This window comes from Athene cunicularia (genome assembly GCF_003259725.1).
Source record: "Athene cunicularia isolate RWA chromosome Z unlocalized genomic scaffold, athCun1 chrZ_part2, whole genome shotgun sequence".
NCBI lineage: Eukaryota > Metazoa > Chordata > Aves > Strigiformes > Strigidae > Athene > Athene cunicularia.
This window is the reverse complement of record NW_020799143.1, coordinates 21,482,389-21,509,055: the sequence shown is the minus strand read 5'-3', so window position 1 is coordinate 21,509,055 and position 26,667 is coordinate 21,482,389. Positions and strand designations below refer to the sequence as shown.

The 26,667-nt window shown below is 38.6% G+C and overlaps 1 protein-coding gene across 2 annotated transcripts in view; it reads left to right on the top strand.

The window, feature by feature from the left end:
* The window catches only part of ADAMTSL1 (ADAMTS like 1), a 217,249-nt gene that overhangs the window by 60,000 nt on the left and 130,582 nt on the right, over positions 1 to 26,667 (top strand). For both annotated transcript variants that reach the window (XM_026866332.1, XM_026866331.1), the window contains exons 5-7: positions 11,004 to 11,130; positions 17,081 to 17,155; positions 20,056 to 20,213. In XM_026866332.1, the coding sequence (XP_026722133.1) occupies positions 11,004 to 11,130; positions 17,081 to 17,155; positions 20,056 to 20,213 (360 nt within the window). The remainder of the gene's footprint in view (positions 1 to 11,003; positions 11,131 to 17,080; positions 17,156 to 20,055; positions 20,214 to 26,667) is intronic.

Below are 26,667 nucleotides of genomic sequence, written 5' to 3'. Positions count from 1 at the left end.
GGGGGGGGGCTGCAATACAAGCCACAGTGAAGTGCATAACAGCTAACTGCTGAAAGGGTGCAACTATGTAAGTTCTCAAAGGCAAAAGGTGTAATCACTGTCTCTGAAACAGTGTAAATTTTAGTGAAAAAAAACCCATTGCTAGAATCAATAACAACATTTAGTTGAATGCTGCCTATTAAAGAGTCAAAAACAGTCACTTTCACAAGAAATGGTTGAGATATGAGTCTGGGATGTGTTAAACACCAACTGGTCTCTTATACATGCAGATACATAAGATCTATTGACTCCTTTAAATTTCTCTGAAGAATCAAAATAAAAGAGGTCTGCTTTTGCTTTGTGTTATTTTGGCATAAACCTGCAATAATTTTAGACCAGTCTCAGACTATCAAAAACAGCTCCGATGCTAATTGTATGAGCATCATTATTATTACTACTACTATTATTGTTGTTCTTTTTAGGCCATAAAATTATTTCATATATATGGTAGAATAACAGAATGAATCATATTATAGCTCTAATAGAAGGATTAGATTCAATGATAAAAAAGCTGGTCACTTCTGAGAAAGTCTTTACATTTGTTACTACAAAAGGTTGTTCAGGGTTGGAAAAAGCACTTTGGTATCTTCTCTCAAAACTGCCCATCTTCCTCCATTATATTATTTCAATTTTACAGGTTGTTAGTTAGAGAACTGCATGCCAGAGATGCTTATCTTAATGTCTACTCTTTATGATAGTACTTAATTGTTCTATTTTAGACATACTACCAAATACTACTAGAGGTAGTTTTATAACTATTCTGATTTATTGATTCCTGAGAATTTTTCCTGCTGAGCTACATAGTGAATTCAAGTCAGCTGGCAACAAGCTTAGTTTCCTTAGTTACCTTTCACAGACAGTGAAAAGTACCCTTAAATAAAGTGGTCAGTCTGTGGATCCCAGTATACGATGGACACAGGCTGAAAACCACTGGTTGGGTTATTTTTATATGTATATATAAATGATTTGATAAAGTGAAATGGCTTACTCTAGCTTCTTTATTTTTGAAGTCAGTATTGCAATAGAATTGTAGCAAATAAAACTCAGTTGAATTTCCAAAGGTATTGTTCATTTCAGACTGAGGCAGTGAATGCACTGGGTTAAGAATATCTTACCAGAAGCGTACTGAGGATAGTTTCATACAGCTTTTTCACAAATAAAACGTATTTGTTTCAAATATTACCATTAAGTACTGTTGCTTGCTATTTTTACATTACTTATCTGCTGTTACAAATCTGATAGGCAAAGAAATTGATTGTAAATTGAGATTCACCAATTCTAAAAATACTTTTAATGTAAGGGGAAAAATACCTTCTGGATGGTCTGGTTTTGTTTGGTAGGGTTTGGTGATTTAATAGGTGAAATTATAGCATATAAATAAATAAAAAAAAAAAAAGTGATAAATGGGAACATCTGTCACTATACAGGGATTTGAAAATTACACACCTGATCTTTTCCCATATCCTACTTCACAGACTTTTTTACAAGTTGAAGATATATTTTGTAACTGTATAGTTACCAGATTTTTATGTACTATATATACATGTATTTAAATGGCTGTATATACATGTGTGTGCTTCTGATTTTTTTCATAAGAGACAGAGATTATATTGGCTGGTGCTAATGTAAGAAGAGTGGAAAAATCTGTTCTCTTTTAAACAGACAACTCTGTTATATTGCTGGTCTGTTATGATTTCAGGACAGAGAGTTACTCTTTCTTTCTTCTGTCTACAGAGTGTTGCATAGATCCTTTTCTCTTTCCAGCTCAGCCCAAAGTACAGAGCTAATCAGGATTCCAGCGTCACTTAACACTGTGTTCAGTGTGTTTTGTGCATGGATATTGTACTCACTGGAACATTAAGCGTGCTTGATGCAGGTTAAATGCAGATTTGAAAGAATGTAGATTAGCTGGTCACCTCAGCAGGCTCTTGAAGGCTCATGAAGCTGCCTTGGGCCCCAACTGTCCTTGTGGGATGTGCCTGGTGCACTGCTGCAGAAATTGGCACCGGGACCCATGGCTGTTCCTAGTCATTCCTTAGGCTTGGGACCTAATTTCTTTGCCTGACCTCCTCAGACCCTTCAAGTCAACTCCAGCTTTGAGGAAGAATTTCAGGACTCTTTCCCATCCTGTCTGAAGCCCTGGAAGAAAATGGCCTGCAGTTTTCCACTGTGTAACATTGATTACTGTAATATTAGAGACTATTCTCATCCATGTTTGCTACCGGTAATGCTGGGGACCATGCGCTTATTTTGACAAGATCCCATTTTTCTGTGGTTTAATTTGTCATATTATCTAACTGTGAAAACTCTGAGAGACAATAATTTCCAGAAAGATACTTTTACCTTTGCTGCTCTTTTGCATTCACACGAGACGACTGAAGTGCTTGTCATTTCCCTGTTTGATGTCAAAGTAGAGAAATGAATGGCTTTTGTTCCATTAATTCTCTACAAACAGGCATGATTTGTGTTTCTACCAGTGTGTATTCATTTTTAGAGGCAATCAGTCCACCATACAGCTTCCAGCAGTGATGTTTTTCTTCTGCCAAGGCTATGACAGAAGTCAGGTTAAAACAACGGAAAGCACTGGGGGAAAAAAAAAGTCTAGATGCTTACATGTTGCTGGGATTTCATTCTCCTGTAGTTCAGCTATTTCTGGCTCCTTTTTTTAGCTTTTTTTTTTTTTTCCCCTTTTCTGAGCTATAAAACACTAGAAGAAAAATGCGAAAGGTATAATAATAACTGTATTATTTAGGCAAGAGGGTGACTGTTTTTTTCCTCAGACATGTAGAAGGCACTGTAACAGAATAGTTCTAAGTTGTCTTTCAATTTAGCCCAGCCTTTTAGCATGATGATTGTAATGGCTTTTCTGAGTCTGCACCAAGCTCCTGGGCCTATTGCTTAAAATGAATCCATCTTTTTTGAGACTGTATTGAAACCTAGATGCCTTCTGGAGAGATAACATTTCAGAAATGTGCTATTTCAGAATAGTATGGTGCTTTCAGAAAGGTATTGAAATGTGCTATTTCAGAAAGTACTGAATTACTGATTTCTGATGGTCAGGTGCTTTCGAACTGTTCCAGGCTGAACAGCTGAACTGCTGTTTGAACTCTCCATCCTCATCTACTTTATGTTTTGTTGATATCAAAACTTAATTTTGTTTTCTTGTTGATGAGCATCATTGTTCTGAGATGAAAGAAGTAGCTTTTCCCCCAGCATTCCCCTCAGTGCACAGAAAGGAATGGGGTGGAGAACCTAATGATTCATAAGTGTAACAGACAAATGCTTAAACTGCTTTCATGCCAGGTAACAACATTTTTGTGGCAGAGAGCGGCAAGGAAATGGGGATATTTTTATTGTGTGAAAGAATCTGTATTTGCATTATTAGAACTCCACTCCCATGCCCTGAGCTATCACTTTTCCACTTCATGATCCAACAGAGATTGGCACTACTGCAGAGATACTTTGTTCTAGTCTTTCAGCAGAAACAATACCTGCTGTTACTCCCAATTAGACAAACTGTCTACTGCAGGTATGTCTTTGACCAGTAGCACACAGAGCACCTCCATTTGCTGGGCAGGAAGCACACTCTAACTAGGGGACTTAGCAAAAATAAGCCGTTCAGAAGAGCAGTTTATAGACTCCTAAGAGTTCTGTTACAGTTATGTCTTCTGTGTCCACATATTTCCTTAGTACATCTAAAAGTCTGAGGTGTGTAAGGTGGCACAGAGGGTTTAGTGCTGTGTGAAGATGGCATGATGTCTGCACTGGCTGGGCAGTTCTGAGAGTCCCCACCAAAACAGGTGTGTGGTTCTCACTGAAGACCACGTCAGGGCTTCCAGTTACTGTGAAGATCCAGGACAGGGCTATGCAGGATTTTTAGCTATTTTGCTCTGTCATCCCAAGTGTCTTCTTATAGAGCCTGCATGCACTCCTCTTACACACGGAGCAGCAGGTTGGAATACCATATAGACAAAGCAGTTTCAGCAGTGGCTTGGGGACATGCAGTCTTTCTCAAGTATTTGAACTGTGGATGAAGTCAGTTCCTTGATAGCACAGATTATGTGACTGCCTGAAGCACCAGAATATCCGTGCTGGCACTGTTAATAGCAAAGCCCTGCAGCTGAATCCCCATTGATTCAGACAACAGAGGACTGCCTTCTGTCAACAAAAGAAGCCTGTCTGAGAAAAAGAAGCTTACACACCCAACAGAAGGTAGGTCTGAGTGGCAATATCAAGCATGTCATGAAGTCACCAGAGCTGACAAAGGATCACAGTCAAACGTAATGTGTCACAAGTGCCAGTGAAATGCTTTTACAGTTTAGTGTTTCATAGTCTAGGAGAAGAAAATGGGTCTAGCAGGCAGACTTTGTTGAATTTACTTTTAGTTTCTCAAGCATGTTGTTCTGAGGAAGCTGAACGAGAGCTGCCTTAATGAATTTTGTCTTATAATGGCCTTTGCAATCATCTCCTATGGTACTATTTAATCTTCTACAAAACCTGGCAAATCTTTCCCCTGGAAATGCTAAATAAGCTATCTATCCAGACAATATTTGCAATTCTGGAGAAAATCAAGCATTTCAGTAATGACCTGCTATAAAGCACTGACTAAAATGTTAAGGATTTTTGTTCTCCATCAATAAGAGCACAAGCATGGAATAATAAAGTAGAAACTCATTCTTACTCTGGCAGAATATGAACATGTGAACCCAAATCCAGCCAAAAATGAAGAAAAGTGTGAATAAAATGGATAAGTGAATATGAATAACCACAAAGGCCTCTTTCTCTTGTCATCTGTTTGTAAACCCTTGGAACTTAATTCTGATTAAATGTTGCTTCTTATAGAATGGCAGCCTCTGGATTTCTGTATTATCAAAGAATGAATTAGATATGGCTTTGTTTCCACATCTGTTGACTCTGCTGTTTTGGCCCACACAATAAATTGGGTGGTTATATATGACTAAACCTGAAAAATTCAATCTTTTTTTGTGTGGGAAGATTACTTCTAATGAAATTTGCATATAAGGATAGGAGTTGCCTTTTTCCCACATCCAAAATTTTAATGTTTCTCTAAATCCTCATTTAGAAGTTGTAACTTTTAAATAGGTTTAATTGCTTCTTTTTAAATCAAGGGTGGTTTCAGAATGAGGTTACGTTTATTCTTTCCCTGAGGGAAACCTGAGAAATAGGAATTTTTCTTGAGTTCCTTCTGCTGCTGGGTGTTTGCTATTTGCTTCTAGAGCTTTGGCTGAACCACTGATTCTCAATGTATTATGCCTGCTGTGCTGGTCAGAGTTTAAAAGCAGTAATTGCAAAGAACCCTGGCTGGCTGGGAATGCTGGACATATGGGGCAGATACCAAGGAGGATCTGCAAAACAATTCCAGTGGATCAGTGGTAGAGAAGGCAACAAGCAACAGCAAATCACTGAGCTAGCCAGCCATATGCTTAATGTGTTAGAAGGTGGATCTCAGTCACTTCAGTGGCTATATTTAACAATTTGGCTACTGATCAGTGACTGCCTTAACAGTTGCAAGTTGTGTTTGGAAGTGCCAAACAAGAACATTTATTGCTCGTGTCACTGGACCTGCTATTACCAGCACAGTTAATTTGCCTTGCCATTGTAAAAATGATCTTATGGTTTTCAGTTAATAGTTGCTGACTGTGATGTGCTTGCACCTATATTCCTTGGGACATAGGAGGATCCTGCCTGGTGCTTGGTGCTACACAAGACTGCCTGTCACAGTATGATGTTGGCAGGCTGTGCCAGAAAAATGCTGAGGCTGCAAACTGTCATCATAAGGTGTTAGTGAACTTGAAGGGCAGGTATCACTTTGGCAGGGGTTGTGAGTCCCTGTGTCAGAGACACCAGTCAAGTTCCAGTTTGTTGTGCAGCCTAAAGCTTGTTCTCTCCACAGTAATTTTAAGAGTACAACAGCTCTTCATCCTGATTGTAAAACAGGATTTTGTACCCAGTTGAAACAGTGGCTCTTATCCAAAACTTTCTTCCCCTGAGCAGTGACAATCAGTGACACGTCCCAGATTGAGCACCACATTAGTATCCATCTGAAGGGCAACTTTGTTTTTCTCGGATTCTCAGAACTCCTTGTGTTTGAACTGCAGACATGCCCTTTGAAAAACAGAGATTTATTTATAATTGGCTAGATTTGCAAGCTTGCTTTATTACATTATTTCCTGCCCAGAATTTCTTAATACTGAATAGAAATTATTATGAAAACTTCTTAGTTCAGGGCATTTCCAGGCTAGCAGGGCTGAACCTGTCATTGCTGGTCCAGTTTTATTTCTGGAAAAATCTGCTAATCTGAGCCAGAGTTCAAGTACACAAGGGGAACACATACACGCATATCATTTGTGCATGCACTCAGTGAGTTAGTTCCAACTCGTGTTGTGGGTCTTTCAGCGTGATGCCTTTAAACTATGCATGAGCAGTTGCTCTGCTAACTTGATGGCTATCTTTTTGCTTGCAATGTCCTGTAAAATTATTTTGCAAATATGTCTTTGAGTCAGGAATATCCCCATTTTTCTGGTTTTCCAACTCACTGGCTGTCAGTGGAATAAAAGTGGGAGTGGGGGGGAGAATCAAACTCAGCGTGAAGTATGGGACTTCAGCCTAAAATATAATATGGAATCTTTACCTCTGAGCAGAACTGTGGTATCTTATGCCAGAAAACAATGCAGGCTCAGCCAACTAGGGATTAGCTGTTATTATTCTGGCTTTTTTTTTTTTTTTGCTAACTTTTTTATGCTAAACCCATAAGAAGAATAAAAAATCAGCTCACTTTAGAGGTGGTAAAGAACTGGGCAGAGAGTTGGTACTCATCTGTGATTTCCCCACTCTGGTAGTGCATGGCTGATGTCTTCCATATACTGAGAGACCTCCAGAGCTCTGAATGAACTGTCTTTACTGTAAGGGCATTTAACCACAATAGCAACGAGCTTCATAAGAACACCTTCATAAATATGCAAGAGCTTCATCCAGAGCCTTTTGAACAATCTGCAGTTCAAGCCTCTGACCACACTTCAGCAATTTGAAACTCAAAAGGTTTCAGCGTGGAAAGTCTGTGCTTCATTACCCTGCTTTAAGGGGAGGAAGCTTAACATGTAATAGAAATGAGTATTAAAACTGCTTACTTCACATAACTTGTTGCAGTAATCCATTTTTGTTCCTGGTGGGGGCTTCCTTCTCAGCCCTTTATGGACTGAAAAAGACTTAATCTCCCTAAACCCCTCAGGATATATTAAAATCAGGATTAGAATGCACTGGAAGAGGAAGTTTCCATCCCACAGAAACTTCAGATTTTTAACATTGGTTCTAGTTTCAAACCAAGACAAGGAGTTGACATTTCAGAGCTTTTCAGAGAGTGAAATATTCCCCAAGCTTCTGATTCAAGAATGTCAGTATTTTCTTTCAAATTGTGTCCATTACACCATTTCTCTGAGCTGTAGATTAGAGATACAATATCCCTAGTCACTCAACTTTGACTATGAAGCTTATCAAGCAGTACCTTCTGTGGTGCTTATTTTCATGATGAGCCCTCAACCATTCCTAGTCAGATGAATATGCCCGTAGGTCAGTGTCTCAGCAAGTTTTTCTAGCTCTACAGCCTAAGTGAATCTGCTTTTCCTGGTAGTTGAGTCTCTGCTGTTGTATTGCACCTTTGGCACCCCTGGTAACAGCCACTCCAAAACCTTCCCTCTGTGTTCTGTTCATGTTACAGGTGGATGCTGAAAGAAACCTCTCCCTTCCTGTTCTTTGCTAACTGCAGATTTCGGGGGGGTATGGTGCCATATTTTCACCCATACTTTCATCTTTTGCAGTGAGTTCTCTGCAGCCTGGATGCAGAATGAAAATAATATTATGGAAATGACATATTTTCGTTTCAGTTCAGACAAAACTATGTTTCTTCTGTTCATGGAGGCAAAAGTTATTATTCTCATGAACTGTGTATTTTTTCAGGAGCACTTTAATATTTCCTTGCCTGATCTTTTGCTTTTATAAGAGTCCAGCTTATATAAAGCTTGCACGTAAAAGCTGCTAAAAAATAAGAGATCTGGAGTAGTATTTTTCATTTTAAAGCATCAGTGACTCCATTGCAAACACTACCATACTTTTTACTGAATGTAATTACCTGCAAAAGATGGAAGAAGGATTTCCCAGACAGTGAAGGGGAAAAAAAAAAAAAAAAAAAAAAAAAAAAAAAAAAAAAAAAAAAAAAAAAAAAAAAAGCTGTGAACTTGGGAACATTTTTATTTCAGGCATTAGTTAATCACTTAATGAAAATTTCATACCTATTCCCAGTGCTCTGGATATCTATTAAGACGGATAATCTAACAGTGTAAAGCAAAAAGCTGCAGAAACCTTGGGGAGAAATAGAAAATTTATTTAATTTTGTCAAAATTTCTAATAGCATAACATTATCTGAGACACTACCAAGTGCAGGAAGATTAATAACACATTTTGTACATACCACAAAAGTTTTGGTGTTCACAAGAGGTCTCCATTTTGTTCATACTTCCATTTAAAGTCCAGAATTTCAGCAAAGGAGTTATTTTTATGCTATACACTGAAAATGGCTGTCCGTCTCAAGAGCAACAAACCTCAATATAACTTCCTTTCACACCTGAGATTTTCCTGGCAATTTCCTCTACAAGTTGCGACCTAGCTCCAAATTGCTCAATTTATAAATTAACTTTAATCGGAATACAGCCCATGGCAACATGCAAGCTGATGATTCATGAAGTTAAAAAGGCTTTAAAGTAGTAAAGGCTGATTTTGAAATCGATTGCCTCATACCTGGATTTAACATTCAGCCCCTTTAAAATCCAGGCAGTTCACATGTTCTTTTCAAAACAGGCAAAGACATGCAGATTTGGATACCACTCTGAACTGCACTGTTGAGTGAACAAAAAAATATGTTATGAGCAGATATGAAGGGGAATTCTGACCTTTCCTCTGATATCTGGATTCCTCAGCAGGGCCCTTCTCACTGTGGGTGCTATTGAGCTGTAATGCACGTGAAGGAAATGAATCTGATTTGCAGCATTATATCATAGTTTTCAGATAATGCAAGTGCTTTTTTTCAGATCTTTTCTAAACAGAGACATTTGTGAAAGTTAAAGCAAGCTAGTCTGTGTATATCAAAGGTCGTTTATATCCTGTAGGGATATTCTTATTCAGAAAAAAATAAACCTAAATGTTACATGGTATCACTGATATAATTTATATATCTGTATTTAGAAAGTGTACAGAGCAGTCACAGTCAAGGTAATCTTAACATGCTTCAGCTATCTAACCATTATTTGTCAGGGTGTTTCTAATGTGATAAAATGTCTCTTGCAGTCTTGGTATGGCTATCTTATCAGGGAAATTTATAATTTTTTCATTACTCTTACTCCATTAGCCCTCATTAATTCCCCTGGAGACATCCTAATATAATGCAGAAGCATAGGAGACTGGCCTGGTTCTGACCCAGCAGAAGTGGGTAAAGTCAAACAAATTTGATGATAACTTTCATCAAGCCTGAATTTAAACCTATAATGATTTAAATTAAATTAATTCTACTATCAATATGTCAGATAATCAAGGAAACCACTTTTGTGCCACTAGTAAAATAATAATGTTAGAAAGGGGAATTGAATTGCTAGAAGTAAATACTGGATATTAATCAAAGCCTACATTTTCACAGACAAGTGAATAAAAAGTGTAAAGTCCAGAAGTACATCTCACCCTAGCTGAGATCTGCAAATCTGTACATGTAGATTTGCACAAGTAGGGAATATTAGTCTGAATGTTTAAAAAGGCAAGTTACACATGAAGCTGTTATGAGCTCGATGATGTGTCCTATTTGCCCTTACCAGTTTCTAGGACTCTGATTTAACTGAAACTCACAGATGCAGGAAAATTTAAAGCTGAAATAAACACTTTATTTAAAATTCCCTGTGTTTATATATACAGTTTCTGTTTGGCTGAGTCTTAGCACAACCTCTTTAGAAGTAGAATTTATACACAAATATATTTTCATTGCTTACTTTGCACGCCAGAATGCTAGAAGGCCTTTCATTTTCTCATATGTATAAAGGTAATTATAACACTGTATGGACTTGCTTAATTTCTTGGATTTCAATTATTTATGTGCAAAAATTCTTAACTTGGATGAAGAATTCAAAGTCAAACTAAAGGCCCACACTAGCACTGTGCTAAATAAGTTTATATTCTATTTATTTAATTAAAATGTATTTAATTATAAATTTATATTTGATTCTCCTGGGAACTATAGTTTTTTGCAACCTGAGAAACCTAGTTTATCTATTCAAGTTTTAAAATTTTGAACAAATTCCATATAAGCATAAAACTAGTTTCAGAGCAGTTAATTGCATTTCTTACTCTCAATTCTTTTTGTTTTAACCATTCCCTCCTTCTTTGCCTGATCTTTAACAATGTCTCTGAACACAGACATTCATAGTGTGGAATGGGATTATTGTCAAATATAATTAAAACCATATGGTTTTCCCAACTGCATAGCAGGTAAAATTTCAGTGAGATCTCAGCCACGTTACTATTTATATGTGCTACTCTTTACTTTTATCTGTCTGCTTATCAGTCTTCTTATCTATTTCAGGCATTTTATTTTGTGAAACTCTCAGAAGTGTAATTTCTGATAGGACTTGACCAAGAAATGTTCACAATGCTAAAAAAAACCCTCCAACAATACTCTTTTCTTTCTTTGGACTGCAAAAGTCATTGAGTACTAACCTGCTTGCTATCTCATGTCTGATTTCAGTTCAGACTCCCAGCCAGATTTGCTCAGCCTCTTTTCATTGCTAAGGTACTTTATGGCCCTCTAGAGATGCTGAGAGAAAAATTTGGCAGTAATCAATTGCAGAGATGGATTGAGTAGTCAGTCAGTAGGTGCTCACGTTGAACTGCACATCTTTCTCTCTTGCCAGATCGTTGGCTGTGACCGCCAGCTGGGAAGCACTGTCAAGGAAGATAACTGTGGGGTCTGCAATGGCGATGGGTCCACCTGCCGGATGGTTCGAGGCCAGTATAAGTCCCAGCTCTCAGCAAATAAATGTAAGCTGTCCCTTCTGGTAAAGTGCCATCTTCCCCTCAGTTAATTACGTGTTTCTTGCAAGCTAGGTTTTACCACACTCTTTCTTAGGTAGTTGAATGATCTGATCATGGCCACAGTTACTTCCCTCTTGGGTTAAATGAGGGATTCTCAGATTACAGGTCTGATTGTGGGGGTGGACAGAGGATTGTAGAAAGGTATCAGCAGTATATTCCCCATCTCAGCTAGCTAGTTGCTTGGGAGGAGTGGGAGAATGAGAAGAGCTGGCTCTACCCACATTGCTCTGGCTGTATTAGCTGGCTAGACATGGGACTCAGTCCATGATGCTCAGAACAGAGTAGTTCATGCTACTCTACAGCAAAGAGGAACCCTGGGGGTATGGTGGTGCCAACTTGCCACAGTGCTTCCTCCCAGACCTACACCCATGGTATGTCTGCTTGCATGCTGAGCATGGTGACTCGGTCCTAGGGTGGGCTGAGTTGCCTGAGACATCAGGAGGTGCCTATGTAGATGGGTATGGACAGACACGGGCTTTCAAACACACCATCTGAGCCAGCTTCAACCCAGAGTGGTAAAGTAGTGTTAGTGTGCTGCAGTGACAGGATTAGTTTATGCTAGACCTCAGGCAGGCTTTTCAGCCTCGTTACAGCACCATAGATGGAGCCATAAAATTTGTGGGATGGGAAATAGGGCACATCTAGTGAGTTCGAAGAAAGGGTAAAAAGTAGATGTACTTTCATGCCCATGTAGACACACCTAAGGAGCCATATGTGCCAGACTTCTAACATGCCCCCAGCCTTACTGAGTGGCATTAAAGTTTAATCAGACCATGTCTACCATTCTGAAGCACTTTTTCCAGTGCTGAATACCACATGACCTAAAAGATTCAAATGGCAGTGGAATAACTGCTGGAGACTGTGTGTGTGTACACTTGTGGATTGCTATGTAGATAACATTGAGTTTCTGTGATGAGCAGTGAGAGGTGCTTTTCATAAAAGCTTCTCTCTGTCAGAGAATAACTGCTTGGGTATGGAGCATAGCACACAGAGCAATAGTTAGCACAGTGCAGCTTTGCATGTGTGTTTGCTGAGAGCGAGAGCATAGCAGAAAAAAAAGGAAGGGGAGGAAGGGGAGGAAGGGGAGGAAGGGGAGGGAAGGAAGGAAGGAAGGAAGGAAGGAAGGAAGGAAGGAAGGAAGGAAGGAAGGAAAATAGAGACAGACTATTTTGTAAAAAGGAAGGATATGAATAATCCTCAGAAGAGTTCCATTTCTGAGGGAACTTGAAAGAAATCATTCACAAAGATTTAGGAGTGGAATTTCACCTCATTATTACACACATTGCATAAACATTGCATAAACAGATTCAGAAATCCCCAGGTTGCTTGAGACATGATAGTATTTGTGAACTTTTTTAGCAAATGTCTTTTTCTCTAGGAATAATTCATTGTTTTTCAGTTACTGTGTGATAAAAAGGTGCTCCTCTCTTTTCTACTGAGGATAAAAGTGCTGATATATTATGCACAGGACTAAAATGTTAATAAAACATTAACAAAAGTCCCTACTCCCAGTGGTTTGCCATGAAATATGAAGTATGCTTCGGGTAGAAGAGCAGATGACAGAGAACAGTCTTAGAGTGAGACAAATGTGAAAAAAATATTACAGAATGGGTTGTTCAGACACATTTGCATGCAAATAATTGTTATATAGAACTGAAGTTGATAATCAGATTTTGTATGCACACCCCTGCTGTAGACATACATGATGTTATGTAACACTGTATGAATTTCAAACATATCAAAACTAAATGCTCCTTTAAATTGTCTTTTTACAACTGGAAAGGCACACTTAGAGATCTCCTTCCCATGTGTGAATTAATATGAATTCTTTTTGAGGTTTGCTTCCAAATGGTTTATGTACATGCTGTGAAAATTTGAGTTAAAAATGCTGAGAAACTTTTTTAAATCTACTCCGTGTTTATTTCCTGCATCTATCCTTAGCGCTGTTTAAATGCCTGTCACTTTGGCACTTTGTCTGTTTCAGCATCTTACTTATTTGTCACTGTAAACATATCTACAAAAGCATATCAGGGATCAGGGCCTGATTTATTTGCTGGAATGATTGGATTACATTCAGCTAGTCAATAGCAATTCAAAGTTATGTCTATAAAATAATCCTTGTTTCTCAAGGCATGAACAAGGCATTAAAAGCCTATGTGAGCCATACTGCCATGCAACATAAGTGCAACAGTGACCAGGTATCAGCAGAGGTGTTCTGTGGGCTCCCTTAGGATTTTTATTTGTCTAACAGTGCACAGCATTCAATTTCAAGGACTGTGCTAGGGTAATTGGAGAGTGACCTTCATTCCCACACTGTCCTAATAGTTTCTGAAGTTGTTTAGATCTCAAACCCACCCCAGACACAGTCTTGAGCTTATCATATTGAATTAATTGTGTCTTGGTGCTCATATCCAGTTCCCTTTTCCATGCTGTTTGTATCATGCAAAGGTATAGGAGAAGGATAGTGCTAGAAAGAAATTCATAGAGCTTTTAAATGCTTAGCACTTGCTACAAGGAATAGCTTCCTTGGTATTTATATGGGTAGTGTACATCTCCCGGTGGCCTCAGAAACAGAAGCATATCAGGGCATGAGGCAACATGACATTGAATTCTCTCACATTTTTATGAAAAAGAAAGCACCTGTGTATATGCTCTTGTTTATATTTAAAAAAAAACCAAACAAAAACAACAAAGCAAAACAAACAAACAAACAAAAAACACACACAAAAAAAACAACAAACCAAAACATACAGACAGCTACAAAACACTTTGTTCATTCCAGAAATATTCTTTTCTCTTAGCCCTAAACTTCAGTGGTTCAGCCTTTCAAAGTCTGCAGAAAGGGAATGTTGGGGTTTTTTTAAAAACATCTCCTTTTGGAAGGAGTACATGTATCTTCCTATGGAGATGAGTTGTATTTAAGCAGGCTTCTTTGAATTCACCAAGGAGATAGCGAGTTGATCCCATAAGTGGTGGGTGAATTCTGCTGAAATCATTATGTTTAGAGAAGATATTACGTTTTCTCTGGAAAAGGATTGACATCTACTAGTGAAGTAGATTACTCTTAAAAGAGGATTGTAGAACTGCTATGCTGAGGCAGAATAGATACTTATTTGATTACTGTTATAATTGGTTGTCAAAATATGTGCAGTTCCATATTTCCATTGAATATCAATAGTAATGGACAAAAAGTGACAACTCAATCTTTCATCATGAGAAACTGCAAACCAGCTGGAGAAAATCCAAATTCAGAATCCAAAAGCAGAAGAAACTGTTTTCTCACAGGAATCTGATTAATGTGTCTGACATACAACCTTTGTCTAAATCCTTGCACTTTCTTCACAGCCCTGGGCCACTGTCCTCAGTTATCTGGGACTCTGCCTTGCCTCCCTATGCATCTTCTCTGGAGGAAACCAGTTGCCTGTGAACACACTTCACACCTTTTCTTCAGTGTTCCACACAATTGCTCCACAATCTGCATCTGTCTTTAGTGTTGGAGGGAACTATGAATAAATATTACCATGCTTTCTTTCACATGTCTTTTCAGAGGAAATGTCTTGTTCTTATCACTGTTAAACTCAGGAAATTATCCTTCTGTCCCCACTGCTTCTACTTTGTGAATGCAGGAAGCACTGTGATAAGCATAAATCCCACAGAGCTTTGCATTTCACATAATGTGTGCTAGAATTTCAGATGGAGAGCTACAACAAGATCAGGTGAAATATGGTCCTAGCAATACCCTGGAGCAGAAGACACATGCTAGGAATACGTGATACAGAAGGATCTTTAAACTGCCTGATTTTTCTGACATGTCAGTGAACTGTTAACTCTTTAAAACAGAGTTCATAACTGAGAGAGTCAAATATAATAATGACATGAGACTCTCTTTAAATAATACTTACAAAAAAATTAATATTTTTTGAAAAATTGAAGTTACTGTTTTCCCAACCTCATTCCAATAAACATGATGTATATATATATATATACACCAAAGTGGTATGTCGTACTTACGGATTTTGTTCCCCCAAATGGATAAAAAGTACTTATCCTACCAGGAATCTTGAACATGAGTGACAGAATGGTACCGATAAAATCAGCATTAGAATATCAGTATTTAGTGAATTTTGTAACACTTGAATATTTGTCTTTTCAGACAGAAAATTTGAATTCAGCGTAGAAATAAAAGATATCTATCTTTGCTAATTAATGTGGTATCAGAGATGTGTATGAGCAGAATGTTTGTTGAATAGAGTTTAACCCCAGTGTTAGAGAAGCCTTAGGAGACTGACATTTCTGGATAGGTTGGGGAAGCACGTCAGAACAGATTTTGAAAATTGAGACAAGGTTCAGAAGAGTCTGCGCATGTGAAGAGGCTTTATCTCTATGCAACTCTTGTGACACTCAGAGCTTTATCAGACTGCCGACATTTGCCCCCTCACTTCTGGGATATAAAGAGACTACAAAGTATGGATATTTCATCCCACAAAGCTCTTCAATATAAGGGTATCAGAAATTCCTGTGATGCATGACTGAATTTAAAATATAAAAGAGTTCTAGTTGACATTTTGAGATGTTATAGGTTTGGATTAATTAATGTGTTGTTTAAAAGAAGACCCTGTTCTTGTAGTTTTCCCTCTTTCTGTTGCTTCTCTTCATCTTTCGACGTAAAATGACAACATTACTGTTTTGCTGATAACTGAGAATCCTGTTTTATCTAAGATGGAACAGTTTTCCCAGTTTGGTCTGGTCAGAAACTTAAGGCTTCAGCTCATTGGTTTGGAAAAAAGATAATATGCTTTTATTTTCTGAGTTAGCCTTACCTGACAAAGCAATATGTTGCTTTGAGAGCAGAGTTTCTAGTTCTTGCTATCAGGCACTACATGATACAGATGTGAGCAGTTCCAATGAGCAGATAGTGAAAGGGGTTTCATTTCTCTAATGTCTACCAACCTCCCCTCAAAAAAACCTGTTAGGCATGCATACATTTTCTTTCCTGACTTCTAGTTGTAGAAAAGGCCGAGGAATAGGGAAAGCTGAATAAAGAACTTAGGCATGCTGGTTAGTCCACAGCAGTGTTCTCTGGGCGCCCACCCCATGACCCAGGCATGGAGTTGGGAGCATTTTCTAGCATATTTCCACACCTTTCCTTCCTGTCTTCCTTCAGGATATTACTGACATTGCTGCATCTTTAGAAATGCTAACCTAACTAACTTTTACAGCAGCATGTGAGTACATGCTAATTCACACCTCAGTTTAAATCCAGTTGGCAAAGCTCCCAAGAGCTTCATAGGTGCAATATCCTGCTCTAAAACCCGTTTACATGACAGTCTAATGGGCTTCTGTTTTTCCAGGGGCTTTGTGTTAGTGGTGAGGAAAGTGAAAGAGAATTATAGCACTTCTAACCATTAAAATAAAAGATGTGAAAGGGAAGGCATGCCTGAGGGCAGTGGGAGATCATCACATAGCATGGACAAGGTCATGGACAAGCTGTAGGTCTCAGCTAGGAAAGAGTCAAGTAAAAGAATGGGCTGTTCTGGTTAAACATCAGTATAAATCATGTTTCTCTACTTCACAAACACCAATTCAAAAGACTTGGAAGAGGTTTAAGTGGACTCGTGGTGAAATAGAAAGCTATTAATTACTCTTGGAATACAGAAATGATTGTGAGGGAGTTGAGAATAAAAATAAACAGGTTTGGCTTCTTCTAAGTAGAAGATTCTTACAGCATTCTGTTGTTTTTTTCAGATTTTTAACATTCTCTCATATTCATGGGGTTGTTTAATTGATCCAAAAGCTTTTCTTTTGACTGCCTTGTAAGCACCTATTTCACTGCTTACTTGAAAACAGATGGGAATTTCTTTGCCTACTTACTCCATGCATTTTTGCCTTCCTGCAGTGGATGATACTGTGGTTGCTATTCCCTATGGAAGTAGGCAGATTCGCCTCGTGCTGAAAGGACCTGATCATTTGTGTAAGTAGAAAAAGTTAATGTACATATGTTTAAGAAAGCCTTGCTAACCTGAAGTGCTCTGTTCACACTGTGTTGTCTGGTTTCCCCCTCTCAGATCACAGCTTCAACACAGGGATGAGTCCTGCCCTCAGAAACTCTCCTTAGACCTGGTTACCTCAGTGGTCCATGCTTTTTTCAGAGCAGAGGTGGCCAACATTGCAGAATCCTTTGCCCTTCCATAACGTTTCAGGCAGTTCTGTTTGCTTATCCTTTGGCTGGCTCACTATGTGCCAAGTCTTTTGTTTAAAATTAATAAAATATATCCCACTGAGTGAAGAAATATTGAGGACAGTAAAGTATAAGCTTCCCTACAGCTGAGCTTAGCCATCAAGTTGCTGATGAGTTTAACATGTTTCTGTTTTGATAGTCTCTCTCACTCCTGTAAATGCACACACGCATGGATATGCACACACACATAGTCTAAAGATCAGAAACAGCATGCACAAGTCAAACCATGCTCCTTAGTAGTGATACTGCTTCAAGGAGTTAAGACCACTGAATGCTGCTAGCTGTTGACTTGGTGGCTATAACACTTCCCGGCTTTGTCTGACATGGAGCTGTATATCCCAACAGCTGTGTATCCCTGTTTTCTGGGAGACGAGTCTCAGGATGTGAGAATACTCTGAGACCTGAAGTCAAATCTGTCTATGTCATGAACAGAAACTCCTTGCATTCCTCAGTCTTACCTTCCAATGCAGTAGCTACTCACAGGCTGCTCCTTTTTTCATCACCAGCAAATGAACACTAGTGTTGACAAATGGGATTTATTGCTAGAAGCTAGAAAAAACACAAATTGTATTGCATAACTTCTCAGAAGCACAAACTAGTGTAAGATAAGTAGGGCTCCCCTTCTCCTTTTCCCACAGGTAATAGAACTTTCCTGAAGAACAGACAAGTTGGAGTTGTCTGTGCTTATCAGTGTAAATACAAATATTAGTGTCGGCAAGGAGGTGAAACACCAAATCATTCCCTCTCTCTCCAGATTTCTTTTACCCAAAGAACTTATACCGAGTGGCAAAATAAGGGGTGGTTTATCAGTCCTGTTCTGTAGCTCACTGCTTGTGTTGAGAAAACAGTGGGCATGCCATAACCTTTTAACAGTTCTTTAGATTTAGAGCTGTGAATAAAGACCAGCAAATTACAGGTTATAAATGAAAAAAAAAAATGTTTTTCTTAAAAGTTCAAATGTTGTCTGTACTTCAGTTTTAAGTGGCCCTTTGGGTATTCCTGTGCAGCTCCAGTATGGTTGTTATTACTTTCCCAGTAAATGATTTGAACTCTTCCTTTCTCTCTTGTCTTCTTTCCCAGTATAGATATTCTCTTCCAAGGTAGAAAACTTTGTACTTTTATTACTTTTTCAGGAAAATTTAGCTACAATGCAGCTTAGAGAGAAATTAGATTTTAGCTGGAGGGGTTTATCTAAAGCTGTCTTCAGTCAGGCCATATCACATTTCAGGACAAGAAGATTTGAATCAGCAAGGTCTGCCTGAGTCACTGGTTGAGATTTAGATTAACTGCTCTGTGTAAACACGAGTAAGTCCAAATACATCTCTTTCTTGTTTCAGGTATCTCCATGAATCTTTCTGTTCACCCATCAAAGGATTTTATATATGTATGAGCTACGATCAGTTGGGGGGAGGGAGTATTTTGCCCTGTGAACTTTGCTTGTGGGAGAAGTCAACAGGAGGCCGATTATATATACACAGGTCTTCAAAACATCTTTATGCCTTGTCCAGAAATAAATATATGGCCAAGTGCATCACAAAGGAAGAGACTAGTCTAACTGAAAAACAAGGAATTCATTAATACAGAGCAAATCTTAGTGTACTGCCTCAGCAACTTCCTTCATGAATTAATTCCCATCACCTGTCTTGAAAAGCAGTCTAATTACTGCAATTATTTTTTCTTCATAATTAACAACTTAATACATGCTAATAAAAATGTTTCTCCCATTTACTGTCTGTGAAAATATGATTCCATCACAGATTAATAGTATGTCCCCATCTAATTCAGATTTTGCATTAGCTGCCTCTCTGTGTGGGAGAAGATTTTGTGCATAATTTCACAGATACAGGGTTAAAGGTTTGTAACTTTACAGTTCTTCATGATGAAGTGGATTGTCACTTTGAAATAACTACAAGGAATAGTTTATTGGTGAACGTGCTGCAATACATAATCTGGAGTTGGTGGGGAGACTAGATGATGGAACAGACCTACTTTCTGATTGTCGATTTCCATTTAATAAATGATCTAGTATGTTTATTATAATTTAACAATCAGACGTAAGTGCTACCAAACAGTATCTGAATTAATGCCCACCTTTTGGGAGCTGTGAATGCAAAAAGCCAGAGGGGAAAGCTCAGGAGGGTTCAGCACTCCCCTTCCTATCCTTCTGGGAAGGATCAGATAGCTTCTGGAGAGGAGGCAGTATTACTGTCATACTGATCTTTCTTTCTTGGATGTCTTGCTTTCAGTTAATTATCTACCACAAGTTGTGGTTAGTGATCCACCTTTGAACTGAAAGAGGGAACAGCAGTTTAACAAAGCCAGCACTCATGAGTGAAGGTCTGAGTCATGCTCCACATATGAGCATGACTTACTAAGAGTGAGTTAAAAGACAGAAAATATGCTTACCTAGGCATGGATTAATATGTCTGGAAATAAAAATATGACATATGGATGAGGAGGTGAATGCAGAGCTAGAAATCTAGGAGTTGAACAAATTCAAAAAGTTGCATTATCACTAATTTAGGACACAAATCTGCACCACTGCTGTCTTGCATTGGCTTTTCTTTTCTAGTCTTACTCTTGCAATAAATTATAATGCTGTAGTTTCCTGTTAATTTGTTTCTATTTGTCAGATTTGGAAACCAAGACTCTCCAAGGTGTGAAGAGTGAAAACAGTCTCAGCTCCACAGGCTCCTTCCTCATGGACAATTCTAGCATCGACTTCCAAAAGTTTCCTGAAAAGGAGATATTAAGAATATCTGGGCCCCTCACTGCAGACTTCACCGTCAAGGTGAGGGTCATCAGTCATTGATCTCTTGGAACAACATAAAGTAAGACAAGATGCATTGGAAAGATGAGAGAGATTTTTTGAGACCTTAATTTTCCAGTAGACATTTACCACAAAATCTAGTCCAGGCTAGCTCTTGAACTCTGTATGAAATTCTTTATAGTTAAATATCTGATGAAAGCCTCATTCAACAGTCCTTGGGAAACAGACTGTGTTTATGCCAAGAAAGACATACCCAATATGTGCCCTAAAGAGAAAAGATAAACTCATTACAAGAAAAGGCAGATTACTTTCTCTTTGTGCTGCTGAGGTATATAAAATTCAAGGACATGAAGCTTGCTTCATCTGTGACAAGCAAAAAGAAAGAAGTCTGTATCTTTTGCCCATAATTTTGGGGGTTAATACTAGTGTAATCACACAGAAGACTGCAAGGGAGTGAAGAATGAGATCCCCAAGCTCCAAAATAAATGTGATGACTTTGCTTGGGAAGTCATGGTGTCATTTTGAAGTTCTGCTTTGTGTTGCACTGGCAATAAGAATAAAATTATTTGCTCCCATTAGAGTGTTTCTATTCTTCCAGGTAATATAAAACACATTGCTGGAAGTAATGCACACATTCCGTGGGAGAACACACATACAAAATTGCACATTTGGGAATTACAGTAAAATAAATGCTTTTCCAGTAGACCCAAAGAACTTGAAGGATTTCAGCTGTGAAACTGTAAAACCTGTATCATGTCCGTCACTAGATAAACTTTTCACCATGGGCCCCAGAGGTAAATGACATTTGCTTTAACTTAGAGCTGATTGGCAGCTAGAAGTTTAAAGAGTGAACTGGAAAATTAGACAAGTGATTGGGTTAGGTTAAATTGGGCTGGGCTAGGGTGGGTTAGCTTAGGAAGTAGCAGAGCCCTGTAGACTGTCCCCTACCCATCTTGGTATGTTAGCAGCTCAAAACGCAAGCTGAGATTGTCAGGACTGGTTCACAAGGAGAAGCCTGAACTGAAGAATGCACTCCTTTGTCTTTGAAGGTCAGAATGAAAATGCCTAAATAAAACAGATGCTGGTCAATTCAAAATGTCTAAAACACTTTAACCTCTATTACAGATGATATCCAGTTGATGAACTTCAGTGCAATGCAAACAGTATTGCTCACTTTGCACTATTTGTGCTGTCTATGGATTTAAGGCAGTCTGGTTAATTTAAACATACCTGTTGGGGACAGCTGGTCATGTAGACCAGTGGCCCTGAAATGGTAGCAGGAGAGTTGGACTGTGTTCCTGGTATTTCCACTGTTATCATTTATGACAGGGAAATATCTTTATCCCTTGGTGCTTGCATTTCCTCCTCTATCAAAGAAAGATAAGAAGCAGTGGTTAAAACAAAGGCTGTACCCTACTAGATAGATGACTGTCTGGCCAATATGACATGGGCAGAACAGACACTGCTGAGTTGAGATTAAACCGTTTTAATAGTTCTGCTATGTGTTGTCACCTTTTGAAAGTCAGAGTAGCATGGCTCAACAGGTGTCAAATTATTGATATATCCATCGTCTTAAGTGAATATAGAAAAATATTGTCCTGGTTTCTACTGAGATGATTATTCTTCTTAGTAGCCAGAAGAATGCTGATAATACACTGATGTTTTCAGTTGTTGCTAGGAGATCAAGGACTCTCCAACTCCCCATGTCCTGCCCATGCGCAAGTGTACAAGAAGCTGAGAGGGAGCACAGCCAGAGCACTGGGCCCAGATTAACCAATAAAATATTCCATATCATGTATCATCACACTCAGTATATGAAGGAGGGGTGGCCAAGAAGGGAAGGTGTTCTCTTTTACTTCCAGGATTGCAATTGCGGGACCTTGGTATTTTGAACTTGCTAGCTGGAAACAGGTTGGGTATCAGTTGGCTGGTGATGAGCAGTCACATTATGCTTTACCCACTTGTGCTTTCTATTATTCATACTATTTTATTTTATTACAATTATTAAACTGGTTTTATCTCGGCTTATGAGTCTCCCTTTAACCCTCCAATGATCTCCCTATCCCCTGTGCAGGGAAAAGTTGAGCAAGCGACTGTATCGTGTTTGGCTGCCAGCCAGGCTCAAACCATGACAAAAATCTTCACACAAGCTCCCTGTTCACAGTTGTAGGATCTTTTCTAGGTTAGCATTAGATTTTGCTTTGGATCAGACACTTAAAAATTCCTTTCATTTGGTTCACAGCTATAGAAGATACTTTAATATTACACAGTGTAATAAGGATATTATTCTATAATTATTTAATTATTTTTCTAACAAAATTTTAGATTCTGGATATTTAATTTGTTGCATTTTGTTGGATATAGGAGTGTACATACAAATAAGGCTAATACAGGAGTACCAAAATGTATGTATACCTCTTAGTTATGCCGGACTTGGCAACTGCCTTCAGTGTTTACTATAGCCATGACTATTTTGCTTTCAGCTTGTGAAGGTAAAGCACTTTCCTTTAAAAATTCAGATGAATGGCTTCTCTGTGGTATTAGCAAGTTTTCCTCATAAAGTGGGATCTCTTTGGGTGTCAAGATTTGCTTTCCTGGGACAAGGCAGTATTTATGCAAACAGATCTAAATGAATTTGTAGATGTAGCAGAACTCTAGTTTTATGGTCATTGTCTCCAGAATGACTGTTGTAATCTTTTTTGATTAACCCTGAGTGCTTTTATTCAGAGAGCTCAAGTTAGACACCTGGATATAATTCAGAAATAGAAACTCAGTGTGGGAGTTGACATTTCATTTGTTTTACTGGTGACACTGAATGCTTTAAAGTTGAAAGAAGAAACCAAACCTCATGGTGTTCCTGTAGGAGCTGTATTGTGTAATTACTAAATTTCTTGACTTTGTAATAAGCAGTGGCACATTCCTTGTGTTTTAAACTCTTGTCAGTCTTTTCACAAGATATGTAAATGGGAAAAATAATTCCGTAAAACATCTATCTTTTTAAAAAATAAAGGTGTTATCACAAAATAGGGGAAGAATTGGAGCTTTTAATTTTCTTTTATAGTCATCGTTTGAGAATTATAAATCTCCATTATAAGCTTTTAATGTTTGAAAGGCAGAAGACCTGAAAAAGATGCAGTTCTGAGGATTTTCTTGTTGTGACGTTTTTAATACAAAATTCTGATTCACATTAATAGAAACGACTTTTTCCTAAAAGAAAAAAGTGTTATGTTTGATAAAATCCTTGTGAAATGAAGATCAATTTCACTTAGAAATATTTCTGGCTGACACTGTGATCTAGAGAACAGAGCAGTAATATCACACAGCGGGTCTTGTCCTTTATTGGCAGAGCTGCCACTGATTTGCTGTGTTACCAAGGTCACATATTCATCTGTCTGTGCTAAAATGTCTCCTCTGTCAGTGTTGTCCATTTCAGACACAAAATAAAGGAAATTGGAGTGACCATTTCATGTCACACATCTGCACTCCTTTGAGCAGGATGAATCAGTACTCTCAGATGAAATCCACAGATGATAATGGGATGCTAACAGTTATCACTGGTCAACTATTTAAAGCAATCAGCACTGCAAATATGAACCACCTGAGTTACAGGCTTACTGAAACAGCTGGTAGGGATTGACAGGGAAGGGTTAGTGCTGGCAAAACACAGCCTGTGGTTTTTGCATAGCTAGGATCCTAGTCCTGTGACTGAGGTGTGAGGCAGCAAAGACCAGTGGGTTTAAAACAAGGTCTAGTGAGGGGTGTTGTCCAGGTTTGGGGCTGGTTTGGAGAAGGAACCACTGTTGGCCTAGATCTAGATTATACTAGGTCTATGTTGTTTTTCAATCACTGGTATCACAATGAAGGTTTGTTCATAAAGCCTGCATAGACCAACAGCTTTGCATCAGGGATGTATAAGGTTGGATCAGATAAACGTTCGTCTGGAGGCTGTTGGAGGTATTTGGGTTAAGATTGGGTTTCTATTGATGTTGTCTTTTGTAAGTGCTAGGGCTGATAAACTTCAGGTAAGGACTGTTGACAGAAGAGACTGCCTGGCTCTTTTTTTGTGCTGGTGACTAGGGGTACTGCTGGCTGATTTAGAAATGGTGCAGACTGAATGCCCTTGAGCAGAGTTATTACTGAGATTAGGGTTTTGGCCGCCAATTGTCCAAAAAGGTATAAAGTAGAGCTCAAACTGGATGCTGAGTTACACAGAGCGCTAGAGCTAGCCAGGCAATTCTAATCTCAGTTGTGATCTAGCACTGGCAGAAACTGCTGTTGAGAGAAATGCATTTGATTAGAGTCCAGGTTAACAAAAGAAGATAAGGGTGGGGCTTAGTCTAGACTTCCTGGGACTTGCAAGGGTATTCAGGAGATAATGCATGTACAGGCAGCCAGCTGGCAGAGAGGTTGATAGGTCTTGTCAGGCTAGGGCCAGGTTTGGATTAAATAATCACTTTTGGACCAGGAGCATATAATGAGTTACCTTGTGGAATGAAAGAAGAAATTACTTCAACACTCACGTTAGGACAGAGGCCAAAAAATGGAAATCTGCTCTAGAGGCAAGAACCTACTGTTTATGGCTGGCCTGTTGTTGGGTTTTAGTGGTGTTACCATATGAGTGTTGAGGGTGATGACAGTAAGGGTTCTTCTGTGTAATTTAGTTCTGATGCTGGCAGAGGTTTCTGGTGGACATTATGCCTCATATCTGGGAGAAGGCTGCAGGTCAGGCAGGAAGTGGTCATGGAAGCAGTGAGCTAGCCTTGCTTGAAAGCAATAGCAGATCAGTGTTAGGGTGGTGCCTCTGGCTGTAGGTGAGCTAGACTTAAGGCTGAGCATGCAGAAGTAATAAGAATTCAAATTTGGCTGTGACTGAGTCAAGCTGTATGTTAACAAGGTCAAATGACCAAAACACTTTGCTATCTAGAAGAGACCATTGGAATATAGTCCATCATAAAACAATACTACCCTTGAGATATGTGTCTTCCTGATGTCACTTCTGTAGAGTGCAGATTGATCCTGTCTGGAAGCACTTCTGTAACATGGTCTGTATCACTGGCTTGAATCACAGAATTATCTAGGTTGGAAAAGACCTTGAAGATCATCCAGTCCAACCATTAACCTAACACTGACTGTTCCCAACTACACCATATTCCTCAGCACTAAGTCAACCCAACTCTTAAACACCTCCAGGGATGGGGACTCCACCACTTCCCCGGGCAGCCCATTCCAATGCCTAACAACCCCTTCTGGAAAGAAATTCTTCCCAATATCCAGTGTAAACCTTCCCTGGTGCAATTTGAGGCCATTCCCTCTTGTCCTGTCACCTGTTACTTGGTTAAAGAGGCTCGTCCCCCAGTTCTCTGCAGCATCCCTTCTGGTAGCCGTAGGGGGCGATGAGGTCTCCCCTCAGCCTCCTCTTCTCTACACTAAAAAACTTGAGTTTCCTCAGCTGCTCCTCAACCTGTGTTTGCATTAAATACTTCTCTTTTTTTTTTTTTTTTAATCAAGAGTCAGAAAAATTACATATTCTGATTCCCAAATAATACACAATTGTTGTAATAATTTCTAGATCAAGCTCACAAGTAATGACCAGCCTGAAAAGAGACCTAATCATTATTTGTCTTAACTTGATCTTGTGACATATTAAGAAAAATTCTATCCTTTTTCTCCTATTTTGGCAAATCTGGTCAAGTTTATGGAAAGCTATGTAGTAGTCTTTTTGAAAACAGCATACAGATTCTATTTCCTACCTACCCTCTTTTTCTGTTCAATAGAAATAATTTCAGTTAATAGTTCTCAGAACATGGTCATTCTCCTAATCAACATTTTCCATCTAGAAGTGTATTGGAACTGCCAGACTAGGTCAAGTAAAGAGTCTCCTTCCCTCAGGTTTCTGTTTCAGAGAGGAACTGGTTTCAGATACGGAAAGATATAGTGCAAGAAACAGATCAAAGCTACCTCCTGGCTGTAGATTCTCCTTCACCCTCATGTTGCATTTGGACTGTTGTGTCTATTGACTCACCAGTCTTCGGGAGTTTCTGTAGGCCCGTTTGTGCTATATTTGCCCTTTGGACAGTATTTAGCTTGTGGGATGAGTTCTACAATGAACTATGCACTGTGTAAAATAAGGAATACATCCCATTTGTAAATTCTTGCTGCAGTATTTTCACTGATTCTTTATCGTTTTCCCACTCTGAGAATCAGGAAATTATTACTAGTGTTTGCCCTGTTTCTCCATTATTTCTATAGTTGAGATCTCTGTCATCATCATTGGCCCCCTTCCTAGTGTCTTACTCTATTTAATATTTACTTTTATCAAAGGTGGTCCATACAAGGGTTATAATTCTTTTTCTTCTCTGTTCTTTTTCTTGTTCCACAGTGGTTATATATTCATAATTTTTATAATATACATAAATATGTAATTTGTAACTAGTATTTAAATATATGCATTGATATTTCAAAATATCAATTTCCT